Raw genomic sequence first — 13514 nt, forward strand, 5'->3', positions numbered from 1 at the left:
CTTCCTATAAAGATGCTCATGATACCATATACATAACATTCTTAAGCGAAATGTCAGGGTTTTATAATTCCCTGCAGGCTAAGAACATACAGATTTCTTTAGGATGCATTTCATTGATGTGCTTCCCTTGGATCCAAGGCCCACCTGACCCACAAGCCCAGCGACCTTAACCTTATGTATCTCTGACTTTAAGGAGGATGGGGAAATGGAGGGCAGAGAGCTCCGTGAAAACCCATTCTCCTTCCTGTCTTATTTCCCTTTCTTCTTCTCAAAAATAATTCCCAGTCCTTCACCCCTGAGGGTAGGACATGGGACCCTCGCCGCTGTTGCCTGGAATTTTTCAGTGTGACGCTTGGAGGAAATATCCTGGAAAGAGCAGTGTGTGGATTTAAATGCAGCTGGTTGAAAAGGTGGTTGTTTATCTGGAGGCCTCTACATCTATTGAAAAACCATCCACACTTAGAAAATGTTTGGGTTCCTGAAGTGGCTTGATTCCCTTGGCCCCAGAACTAACCCAGTTGGTAAGAAAGATCATGGTAAGTCTGGATTTATGAATTTATTCCAAGGGCTCCTCCTCGTAATATTACATCAGGCGAGTCTGAACCACGGTTAAAATCAGGGTGTCAGAGATCAGAAGGTGTTTGTGTTTCATCCAAAGAGAGTGACTTGCGTGTGATTATGAACCATGCTGTTTGGTTCTACATATAAACTCTCCCAGTAGTAGGCTGTCTAACCTCAGAGCTGCTATGGAGTAAAATGTAATGTTTGGCAGACGTGGCTGATGACAGGTTTCACTCTCTGGTGTTGAGTTTAAAGGCCTCCTCGGTGAATTCGAGTGATGAGAAAGCATGCCACTGTTGTATCAGATCCTAAAGGATGTCACACGGCCCTCCCCATGTGTGCAGGAAGTCCCAGCATGTCCCTCCACCCAGCTCTTTTCTCTGGTCTCTGGGCCTGGACTCTGGTGGAGAGATACTCTTACTGACGTGCACTTTGGAAGTGGGCTGGGCTGCCAGTATCATCCCATTAAATAATTTCCTGCTCCATGGTTATTGCTTTTGCTAATAACCAAACCCTCCCTGGGTCTCCTTTCCCGTCATCCGTCACACAAATTAAAGCTGTCATTACAAGGGTAAGGATGTGTTTTGTTTTTCTCCCCACTGCATAGCTTTACACAGTGATTTTTTTAAAAATATATTTTCAGAGAAAGAGAGAGACAGAAACATCAATGATTGAAAGGCTGCCCCTTGCACGCCCCCCATACTGGGGATCAAGCCCACAATCCGGGCATGTGCCCTGACCTGGAATCAAACTGTGACCTCCGGGTTCATAGGTCAACACTCAACCACTGAGCCACTGGCTGGGCTGCCAGGTGACCTCGTAATAGTCGTGATGCTAACACGGGTAGGAAGCACTGGTGAGGTGTGTGCTTTCCCGTGTAGCTGATCGCAACAGGTGATGGGGCCAGGGAAAATAAAGCAGGCAGTGGGCCTAAAAGAAATGCAACACGCTCAGTCTCTGCTCTTTCTTTTTTCCAGAGGACTTGACTTCTAGAGAATTCTCGAGTTTCTGTCAGTCCGGCTTTTTAGGGAACAGACGAGAAGAGTTCAGGCTCTGGGACAGTGCAGTATGTGCTTGAATGCAAATAGGAACCATGCCGTTTGCTATGGGTGAGGTGTGGCCGACAGTGCTCTGAACTCCACAGCGATGTGGGCACAGTCAGTCAGCGGTGTCCTTTTGCCATGAGCGCAAGTACTTGGGCAAGGGCAGGCACCCCGAGGTACCCCCAGAGCAGAGGCACAGGGATGTCGGCCGTGTCCTTCCTTGGACTGGTTCCTGGTCGGCTTCTCCTTCCTGTTCTCTTCTCGGGCTTTCCTTCCTCCTTCCTGCCCATGGTCTTGCATTTGGAAGCCACGGGCATCGTGTGTATTTGTCCTTCCAGAGGGCACTCGGGGATACAGAGTGTGCCCCCCTCTGTCACGGCTGCTTTATTATTTAAGAATCTCTATAAAGGACTGGAAGCATTAAACAGGCAGTTCTGGAAGGCTGAGAATTGGATCTCACTTGTCCTTGCTTCCCCAGAGCCTAGCACTGCATCCCAGTGTGTGCCATTGGTGGAAGGAACCCCCAGGAGGCCCTAACACGGGCACGAAGCCGTGCTCTAGCTCACCTGAAACTCTCCTCTTCAGGTTGCATCTGAAAACGCTCCCATTTTTAAGGGCTCTGATGGTCATGGCTACTGAGGCCGTGGGCCTCTATTAGCTGCTGTTTTTATTGGCCAAATGTGACCACCCTGAATTTAATCAGAGCTTCATTAGGCTAAGTAGTCCCCAGCAGTCAGCTAGCTTGCGCAGGCCCGCACGCGTCCTCTGGACCGCCCTTGGTTGTCTTCCTCCCGAGCTGCGCACTCCCAGGAGGTGTGTTAGGTTCTCCTGCCCGTGGAAACCTCAGGCTCCACGAGGAAGCCCCACGGCCCACGCCCTTCCTCTTCTCGGCCACCTTAGTCAAGTCCTGGAGGAGTAGGGAAGCCAAAGGGACTTGTTCTGCTCAACCCTGCGCCCCTCCTCGCTGCCCTGAGGGCCTGCCCTCGGTAGCTGGCTGGTTCCCTGTGCTCGCCTTCCAGGGGCAGGGGACTCCCATCGGGGGCCGCAGGTCCCTCCCTGCTTCTAAAATACCCCCCCCTTTGTCCATGGAATGAGGATTCGGGTTTCGTAAACACTTCGTGGGAGGTTTAAAGCTGTTTAGTTAATACTCAGTCTCTCTTGGAAATGAAAAGCCCAGCATACTGGAATTGTTGTCACTGCTGGTGGTGGCCTGGGGCTCCTTCCCGTGTATGGTCAAAGGAACACTCAGAGGCCGTCACACTCCTGCTCATTACAGACGAGACCTTTTTCCAACTGAAATAATAGCCCGTGAGTCTAATTAGAATAAAGCCATTACTGCCTCGACTGATTTTTCTAATGAAGTAAGTGGTGGGGGGGAGACTTTAACAGCACAGCTAATTATTTTTCCTTTTCTTTGGCATTTGTTGTAAATTGGTGTTGGACTGTAAGTGGAAATGCTGTCGAAATGCCCCCCTGACTGGACAGGCTCTGCCTCCTCCAGCCCCGGGGAAGGGGGACAGAGCCCTGGCTTCTGGCCACAGCCCCACAGGAGAATTGAAGAGCAGCCCCTGGGGGTGTCTTTCATTCCCTTTGCCACCCTGTCCCGCCCCCTCCGCCTCGCCGCCTCGTGTTTGTTCTGGATTCTCGCTCATTGTTACCGCGTGCTCAAGGGGCAGATTGTGGCTCTCCTGCCCTGTATTCCAGAAGAAATGAGTAAGCCCTAAATATGTGTGAAAACACAGTGGTACACAAGGACCTGCCTGTTTGGGACATGTGGGTGATTGGTCCTGTCGGTGTTGTTTGATAGCAAAGAGTGCAGGAGCCATACCTCAGTGACCTTTTTTATTGGGCCGGGGGGAGGGAGAGTCGATAGTAGATTGATCTGTTTTTGGTACCTGATAAAAATGTTGCAATGGAAATATTTGTACATATACTTTTAACAACTTGATTGGAGGTATAATTTACATACCATAAAATTTACTCATTTGACAAACTGCACAACCATCACCACACTCCAGTTAAAAAAACCTCCCACCACCTCAGTAAGATCCCTTCTGCTGCTTAGAATCAATCCCCATTCCCACCTCCACCCCCAGAGAACCAAGGCATATATTATTCTAAAATATGTATTTGGGAGTTTATCTTTGATTTCTGATTTCTATAAAGGGTGTGAACATGTTTATGACTCACAGTGCATATTACCCAGCTACGATTCAGAGCGGCTGTACCTTTTTACACTGAGGCCGGCCATACCTGAGTCTCATTTCATTGTGCACACTCAAAAACTGGGTGTGGCCATGCTTAAGTAATATCTCGTTATTTTAATTTGTATTTTTGATTACTGAAGCAAACCACTTTTCTGTTTGTGTGTTTACTGGTTTTATTTTGTTCTGAATGCGTCTCCACCTTGTGCCCTTTTGAGCTCCTCTCCCTGTTCATTTTTGTATTGTGTGAGCTTCTCGTGTGACTTTGATCATTTACACATGCATGCTGTATTTTTCCCGTTATAAGGGCAGCGTTTTTATTTTGTTGCATTGTTTTCTGACCTGCAAAGTTTCATTTTTACATGATCAAATGTGCTCATCTTTTTCTTTTTCCTTGGGATCCTTTCTATTTCTTTGAGGCTAAGCGTTGTCTCTCTCTCCAGAGCTTTGACAGAAGCTCAGTTTTATATTCTGTTCTATTATTGCTAAGATTTAGCATATGGATTCTTTTGGAATCTGTTGTCACTGGTGATTCCCTTTGTCAGATACTTAATTTTTACTTATCTTAGGCTGTATTTATGGGATATTTTATTCTGCATTGGTAAAATTTTGTGTTGGCCCATTTTAAAAAACAACAACACAAAAAGACATTGTAAAACTGGTGCACATGGTAAAACTGATGCACATGCAAAGGAGGGAGACCTAGGTGGAAACCACGATATTTGCAGGCAGTGGACTGAGGGATGCTCTCGATCTGGGAAGACCTGTCCTCTGCTTCCAAGCCCAGACTAAGCCACTCTGTGGGCAAAAGGCAGGGTTTGGGCTCTGCTGTTGAACGGTTTCACAGGCAGCTTGGAAAAGTATCTGATGTGTTCCAGCCGAAAAGAAAAGGTTCCCCGTCTGGAATGTGGTAAACAGAGGTCGCCCTAGGTTAAATGCGAGGTCGGAGAGGAAAACCTCTAGGTCCTCTTCCAACCCCCAAATTTCAGAACTCTCTAGATATTTTTCATCCTTTCATTTATTCGACAAATGTTCATCGAGCATCTAACATGTTGCCAACAGTAGTCTAAGTCCCGAGGATGCAACAGTGTGTAAAAAAGTTCCTGCCCACTCCTTACTTCTATTCGAGGGGGAAGACAGTCAGTTAAGAAATGAATTAATATCTAATAATGTCAGGTAATGGCATGTAAACATGAAGCAGAGTAAGAAGTGCTATTAGGTATAGGGTGTTCAGGGAAGACAATGAGGTGACATTGGAGCAGGGATTGAGAAAATGAGAAGTCGTGGATTCATGAGGGCAACGGGAGCCAGCCAGGAAGGAAGAAGGACAAGGCCCCGAGGTACACGGCTTGACCAGGGACCTGAATGTAATGACTGATTCAGCTATGGGCCTAATTTCTCACCTAAGCAGTTTATGAACTATAGGATCTATTGATCTCATTTTTATTTCTTATTTTTTTTATTATTAATTTCAGAGAGAGGGAGAGGGAGAGAGAGATAGAAACATCTATGATGAGAGAATCCTTGCTGCCTCCTGCATGGCCCCTATTGGGGATCGAGCCCTCAACCTGGGCATGTGCCCTGACCAGGAATCTAACTAATCTCCTGGTTGATGGGTCAGTGCTCAACCACTTAACCACGCTAGCTGGGCAGTCTTATTTTTCAATATCACCAGAAGAGCTGTAATTTATTAAGTACCTACCATGTGCCAAGCTTTGTTAAACACCTTCTGTATTTTACTTCTAATTCCCACAACAACACTGCAAGTTAGGTCTTACCGTCCCCATTTTAAAGATGGGGAAACTGAGGCTCAGCGCTTCACCTCAGTAACTTTCATCTAGCTCTGATCTACCTCCACTGGGAAAATATGCAGTTCACAGTTAATTGTTATATTCCTGAGGTGTATGTATTAGGCCCAATGCACAATCATCTACAAAAACATACTAAAGACTAAAAGGATAGAATCGCACCTGAAACGGGACTGCCAGCCCTAGACTATTTGTGTACTTAAACTTAAGGAAGAAAGGTACTGTAGGCACTTTGCAGGAACAGATTCTTTACTCAAAGTCACTCTTTGGGCGTCCCTCTTTAAACTTGCAGAATCTAAAATTAGGGCAATGTACTTTCCTTAATATCTCTAATTCTTAGCCTAGACATCTTAGCAAACAAAACCTTCTACCCCCAGAGCCTTGGAAATGTATGTTCTGAGTTGACATAAACTCCTTTAAGTTTCCAAGAAAGTATTTGGACAACAGAAGAGCATAGAGGGTGTTCCTGTGCAGAGTAAGGGCACAGTCAGGGAAATTTCAGCAGGCAAAAGCTGTGATTTTTGTGTGCCTGCACCGAAATGTCCATGTGGTTCCCTCAACAACCCTTCCTTGTCAGCATCATTGGGCCTTTCCGGTCCTCCAGCTTGCGGGGCCCTAGGAGGGATCTTGCTGTCTGTAGCTTTCAGTGTGGCCTTGGCACAAGGGTGGAATTGTGTCCAACAGTCGCTAATTCCAACTGCCCAGAGCCTCTTTACAAAGACTTGCATTTTGTAGTCCCCTTCAGCTCTGAGAATTGCTGTGTGTCTCCCAAAGCCAGCTACTCCCACTTCCTGCCTTCTGACAGCTGAAGTTTTTAGGTGCTCTTTTTAGCACAGCTCTTTAAAAATTTAAATGAGACCTGAAGTCATGTTAGAGAAGCAAGCTCCCTGTCCTGCCCTGGAGGGCTGGTGTGCAGGTGGGGCCCCAGGTGATGCCGAGATGAGGCCGCTCAAGCCGCAGCTCTCTCAGGTTTCCGTTTCTTAAAACGCCACCGGCCACCTGGGAGCTCGTACTCTTGATGTTTGTGATTTTCAAGTTTTCTGTTTATAAAATATTTGGTTCTCAGAGCTGCTGACAGGTGATAATAACAAAAATGAAACTGGTTTGAATTTGAATTTAGTTACCAACTTACTACAGTTGGGGGGGAAAAAAAGGCAAGGATTACCCTGGGTTCTTGGGCTTGTCTGAGGTTTGCCCACAAGTCACAGGGCACCACTCCCTCCTTGCAGGGTTGGTCAGGGTTGGTGTGAATACCAATGAAATAATATCTGCAAAGCAACAAATGCAGCTTTCCTGCTCTTTCTCCTAATAATTAGAGTAATTTCAGAGGAGCAGATGCTTGGAAAATGGAAGTTGGGGTCTTGAGTTTACACAGTTTATAGAGATTTGTTCCTCAGAAGGAGGCACTTGCTTACGGTAACAGTCAACTTGTAGGGTCCGAAATGCACCTCCTGCTTCACAACCCTGTAACTCATTGATAGAGTTGGGGACTCTGCTTTATCAATGAGCCACCAGTTCACCTGAGTGTGCCTGGGTGCGGGTGTGGGTGTGTCTGTCTGTCTATCCTTCAATGGACCCATTTCTTCCTGTGGATGAGGTACCCTCTGAACCCCACACTGGCCAGCTGGGTCTTCACTTCCATTTGAGGCCTGATTTAGCTATAGGAAGGGAAGGGACTTAGGGGTCTGCCATAGAAGCTTTATTCAAGATCATGAACTTCTGGCCATCTTGGGTGCAAGGCTGAGGTGGGAGGAAGGACTCCCTGGCACCTGTCAGATCACAGTTCATGGCCACAGTCCTCACCTGTCAGCCACAGGAAGGAGGTCCCTATTCCTCTGCCAGGGGACTGAACGAACATGAGTTTAATCGTTGTAGTAATAACATCAGCAGCTAATATGTATTGACTCCCTGCCAGACACTGTATCGTTTCCACTTAATCCTGATCACAACCTTATGAGGCAGAGACTATGATTATCCCCAGGAAACCGAAGCCCGGTAATTTGCCTGATGTCACACAACAGTGTGTGTGTCCACATATACGCTGGAAATCTCCTCTGTCCTTTCTTGATGAAAACTCCATGAGCCCTGCCTTTCCCCTCGAGCTGAACACCCCGTGTCCCCCTGCAGGTCTGCTCCTGGGCCTCACGAGTTGGGGCTGTGGGGCAACACCACCCGGTAGGTTTCCAGCATTGCATTGCTATGTGCCGGTGTGTCCTGTTTCCCACACCGGAGAGTAAACTCTCAACAGTCAGTGTCCGTGAGGTTCCCCTTCCTGACTCTTCAGCATGTGGCCTGGAGAGTGTCTTCTGAGTGGTCTGGGCCAAGGCTGGGGATGAGTCACCATTCGCGTGGGAGATGTCACCAGGGAGGCTGTCACTGTGGGATGACTGCTGCTTGCCCATTTCTCTTCTCAGGAAGGTGGTTGCCCAGTTTCTCTGCCCAGGAGGCCTTTTCATGCAGGAAGTAAAACACGCCTGGAGGCGACACTGGGGTCAGACACCCTGCAAGGAGCAGGGGGAGAGTTGGCAATCTGATGGTGGAAGAAACTAAAACATGCAAATAAGCGAATCACATTCCCAGAGAACAAGCAATCTGCGGCTGTTTCGCCTGGGAACAGGCAGGCCCTGGCAACCTCATTGTGTGGTAGCATTTTTTAATTTATCAAACACGTGCACACACACGTACCACATGTGTAAATTATGTGCCAGGCACTATGGGATCACTTGACTACTATTAACTCATTTCATCCTCAGCAACCATGTGAAGCAGGTACTGTTGTTATCTCCATTTTACAGGCGGGGAAACTGAAACTCAGAGAGGTAACTTAATTGAGACCCCAGAGCTAGTAAGTCAGAGCGATACTTAAAATATTAGGAGAATGGGAAATATCCCAATATACAGATATTATGACAAAGAAACATGCAATACACTTGATAAATATTTGTATGTAAAATTATTATATTCTTTAAGTTTTAGATACTTTTATGACTATGTACCAGTTATTTAGAAAATTCTGTTTTTGAAACTCCTCATGTATATTTTAAAAGAAAAAGGTCAAAGGATGCAAACAGTTAACCATGACTTTTCGCAAAGCCCTTGTCTGTGACACTGTGACGCAGGCAGGTGTTTTGTTCTGTGATGGATTACAGACCAGGAAGCCGTGTGCTTTGGCCGAGGCAACCCAGCCAGGTCAGATGTGGAGCTTAAATCCCAGTCCTCACAGCGCCTTCCTGGAGAGAAGACAGAATATGTTCACATATAACAATTGTACAGAGTCCTTAAGCCTTCTAGTAACCTGCTTGGTTAGTGAATGAATCAGAAGCATTTTTGCCTTTCTTGTATATCCCACACATACCAAACACAGTCCTAGATATGTTATCGTCATCGAGTCCTTGTTTGGTTTTTTTAAAAATCCTATTTTAATTTAGAGTGGATTAAAACTAAGACATCCCTGGATTATTCCATTCCCCTCGGTAAAACTGTAAACTCCGGGCATGGAGATGTAACTATAAAATGCTAGCAGCCCTAACCCCAGCAGAAGGGGTGGACACGTTCATTGTTCATTTCAGCTTTTCTTGATCATGAGAAATTGGTCTCCTAAATGGAGCGTCCATTTGGAAATCCCTTGGTGAATAGCCAAGTCTTGTATACGCCTAGTATAAGTTCTTACGAATAATAAAGTAAGGGTTTATTTGGGGCTTGGTAAAACTGCCATGCTTTGAGGTTGTAGCATACAGTTTATAAAACACGTAGTTATGACGTAGCTGTGTTGTGCCCAGTGTCACTGGTGGGCCTGGGTTTTGGTGCAAGGAGACATGTGCTGGGAGGAAATTGATGCAAGTCACTGCCTCCGGCTCTGCCCTGAGTTTCTCATTCACACGTTACTCTTCTCTTTTTCCCCTCCAGGGTCGAGATTACTGTTCGGAAGAAGAGGATGTCACATAGCATCAATCAGACACTCAAACCAGGAGCTACTACTGTGTAAATAGGTTACACCCCAGTCGAAATCTTTACAAAGGTCGGTCCTCTTCAAGGAACAGCGCTATAGCAAAAGAAGAGCGTTCCATATCGTATGCCCCATTAAATCACAGTGTTTCCCAATGAACTTGCAAAGGAATATTGCTAAAAACAAACAAAAAAAACTGTCATTGAACTTTCTTTGTTGCTGCTAGTTAAAACTCGTTGCAACTTTTCACTTCTCTTGTGTCCAGGTATGCAGCAAAATTCTGCGATTTCACCTTAAAGATACTGTTGGTTTTACAGAGGCTCTCCAACCTATTTTCTATAAGACGAGGTAGTGGTGAACTCAGATTATCCAACTTCTGTTCTAGAGCGTTCCGCTTCTCCGCGTCTCCTTCCCTCTGTCCTTCCGCCCTGTCTGTCCCGGAGCGGCCCGGAGCCTTGCTTCTCACTGGCGATGTTGTGCTTTGGAGATGGGATGGTTGCTATGGCGAGCCGTGTTTCTCTGCTAAGAAGGAGAGAAGCTCGTATCGATTAAAAGCATGTTGTGACCTGACTCCTGGAAGTGACCCAGGAGCGCAGCAGGTTGTTTCATTTACTGGGTATCGTAATCAAGGATTAAGCTTGCAAACATTGGCTTCGCTCAGATGCAGACGCAAGTGTGATCACAATCATTTCAAATCCTTCCTCCCCACTTTTTTTTCTAAGAAAATAAACATTTTACTGTTTTTATGTATCTTTGTCTTCTCCCATTCATCCAGTTCAGTGTCTTATGATGCTCCCGGGTGCGAATGATGAGCCCTCCTTTGCAATGACACCGAGAATTGACAATGACACCTAACGGCTCCCTACCTTCCCGTGAATAATCTACCAGGAATTAGCTGGGCAGCAGGAGGTCAGAAGAGATGAGGGGACATCCCATGACTTTTTAGGAGGGCCCAAAACCACCCTGTTACCTTCATTGTATTAGCAAATAAACCACCCTCTTTCCCTAATTCTCTCCCTTCAGTGATACAGGAACCTGGTCACTTTCTTTGCCTCTTCCTTGCAGCCCTGGATAGTACAGTGAGAAATGTTTCCCTACCTGAAAACGTAGCACATTTACACTGGTGACAGTGTCTGGAGATGCAAAAGCTGACGCCCCAGGGCAGTCGTGGACAATGTGAACTGTGGGTTTGGTAGAGTTTATTTTTCCATATTATATGAAGAGAATGATCTCTTCCCAAAGACAGAAGTAATATTTTTAACAAATGTTGTCACAAGTAAATAGCCATCAAAAGGAGAAAATAACTTTTGTATTTTTTTAATGCATTTGATAGCTTTGACGAGGGTCGTCTTTGTTACTTTCTGGGGAGGGCACCCTATTCAATGCTACGCCACAGCCCAGGCTTGGGTCGGTCCCACAGAAACCCAGAAGGAGCACTGTCTGCTCCTCTCTCTGGGGGTTGTGAACGGGAAGGGCCTGGCCATCGGCCTCACGGCCACCCTCCGAAAGTGGGAAGTTCATACGTTCTGGGAGTCAAGCGATCCCCTGCCACAGAATTTGTTCTTACTGAGAAGATGAGCCTTGACTTTAAAATCCATCCACATAAGCGATGGCCCCACTGATGAGCTAACGGTGAGATTCCTCGTCTCCTTGTAGACCAGGGCACAAAGGGAAAGGAAGGAAACTCAGTCAAGAGCGATAGAAAATGGACTCGAATGTTAGCAACAAAGGCCCTTGATTCTTTCAGCCAGCAGCAGCTATTCTGGGGAGCAGCTGTGGTTGTTACATAAATAGAGAAGCAGCCAAAATTCAAGGCTTTTTATCCCGCTTCCAGCAGAAAAATGCCGGGAGAGTCAAGTCGTCCCGCCCAGGGTTTTCAGTTCCCTCCCTTTGTATGGTTTTGGCCAAGTGACTAAAACTGTTTTTGTCAACTGTAAACACAATGCTCAGCCCCAAGCCCCACCTCAGACTTGCCCATGGAGGACTTTGTTCACTGCTATGCCGATGACCTTGTCCCGGGATTTCTTGTTCTTATAAAGCAGACGCTAACCATCCTCCATGTCACTCCTCCACGTGGTGTCTCAGGCAGTGTCTGCGCACGTGGCCACAGCACCAAGTACTTCTTGGGAACCTGACTCTTGAGTGTTTTGTGAGACAGGAAACTGGTTCCCGTGAAACAGTGACCTGTCCCCTGGAGCTCTGTCTTCCAGTGCCAACACTGGAGACCTCTTTGAAGTGCAGAAGTGATTTTATCTGCCGACACATTTGGTACATCTAGAAATAGATCTGAGGCATGGGGTGGTCGAGCAGGTTGGCAAGAAACGCTTGATTATGTTAGCAACGCTTAGAACTGTCTGTTTTCCATTTGTTGGTTTTAATCATAAAATTGTCAAGTGATTTGTGTTCGTATTTTTTTTTTTATGCTTTTCTGAAAGAGTCGAAAGCAAGAATATTTTGCCTTTTTTTCCCCCCTGAACGTATCTGAACGTGAAGCAGATTGTCTCAGATACAATGAGAAGAATAATCCAGAAGCTTCCGCTGGCTGTGACCTCTGAGGCTCAGGCTCAGGGAGCTGGAGGGAGGGCGGGCGGGAAATGGGCTGGCGGATGGAGGCAGGAGAGGGATGAGAAATGGACTGAGAGCCTTTAGCAGAGTTGATGGAAGGGCTGTGTGCCGGGTGTGACTCCACACCCCGCTGCCCAGCGGCCAGAGGGTGGGGCGGCCTGTCAGCAAGATTTACAGCTGGATTACACGGGCCCTGTGTGCTCTGAGCCGTCGAGTTGTAAAAGTTCAGCAGTCTGAGCGCGGCTTTCTTTGGCTTGGCCCAGGTTCAGGATCATGGAGTCCTGCTGTCCTAATTGAATACGTGTTTGTTGCTGGCAGGGAACCCTGAAGGAGGCTTTTACCTTGGTGCTGCTACTAGTCCCAGGCTGGGGCAGAGAGCGGTGTTATGGTCTAGTTAGGGACAAAGAAGGTATGAAGTCCAGAGATGAGAAGACTAGATCAGCCCTCGGAAGCAGCAGTGGCCACCCCTGGGCCCGCTGGGAGACGAGTCTCTCCCGTCTGCAGTGCCCATGGGCTTTGATGACTCGAGTAGGAGATGATGACCTGACTAAGGAGGAGCCACGGTTAGTTATTTAGTCCTGGGCACTGGTGCCAACCTCCTCCACGCTGTGAGGCAAAGAGGCACCTCTGTCAGGGGCTCCCCAGGGTCAAGAGTGGCCACACCAGACGGCCCCTTGGAGCAGGCCCCAGGATGATGGCTCCACTCTTGGTCCCATGGGATGGCATCCCACTTTGAGTTATAACTTTGTCCCACTTCCAACCTCGTCCAGGCATTGTGTGTGTTTTTTTCCCCCTGGGGCCAGACTCTCCCATAAGCCTGTTAAAAACAGAGATGGTATCTCATGTGAATTTTGCTTCAGGAGCTTGGGATGCAGGTTGGCATATTGATTACAAATCCAGCTTAGACATGGGGCAAGAATTTAAAAGAGCGTTCCATCCCTACTCATCTTAGAAAAGAAGCTCGGTTTAACATGTCAGTTTTATAGGAAGAAAAAGTATTCAGTTCTTAACCCAGGAAAATGCTAACTTTGAATCTTGGATTCTAGACCCTAACATGTTTCTTATGAAAGACAAAACAATTGGGTTCTAAGGCTCTCCCCTTCCTCCTCCCAACTCCCTCATTTAAAAAAAAAAAAAAAGTATTAGATTGTGCTCTATAATTTTGCATAAAATCTGCCTTCCATGCATCTCCCACTGGAAGGCATTCTCAGTGCTTTATTTCTTTGTACCTCTCAGAAAGTAAACTTTTTGTTAAGTTGCTTAAACCCCAGGACAAAATAAAGCATGGTGTGGGGGAGGGAAGGTGTAGTCAAGGGCGTAATGAAAAGGTGGCTTGAAGCCGGAACTTTGGCTTCTCGATATCGCAGGTGGGTCAGTGGCCCCCACA

General features: G+C 46.8%; 1 protein-coding gene across 1 annotated transcript in view; it reads left to right on the forward strand.

Annotated features, from left to right (window-relative positions):
* C19H1orf21 (chromosome 19 C1orf21 homolog) overlaps positions 1 to 11959 on the forward strand; it is a 169169-nt gene extending 157210 nt beyond the window's left edge. Inside the window, exon 6 of the mRNA XM_087828056.1 lies at positions 9523 to 11959. Within this exon, the coding sequence (XP_087684182.1) occupies positions 9523 to 9561 (39 nt within the window). The 3' untranslated portion in view covers positions 9562 to 11959. The remainder of the gene's footprint in view (positions 1 to 9522) is intronic.
* The last annotated feature ends 1555 nt before the right edge of the window (positions 11960 to 13514 follow it).

The sequence above is a fragment of the Miniopterus natalensis genome, chromosome 19 (genome assembly GCF_054644295.1).
Source record: "Miniopterus natalensis isolate mMinNat1 chromosome 19, mMinNat1.hap1, whole genome shotgun sequence".
NCBI lineage: Eukaryota > Metazoa > Chordata > Mammalia > Chiroptera > Miniopteridae > Miniopterus > Miniopterus natalensis.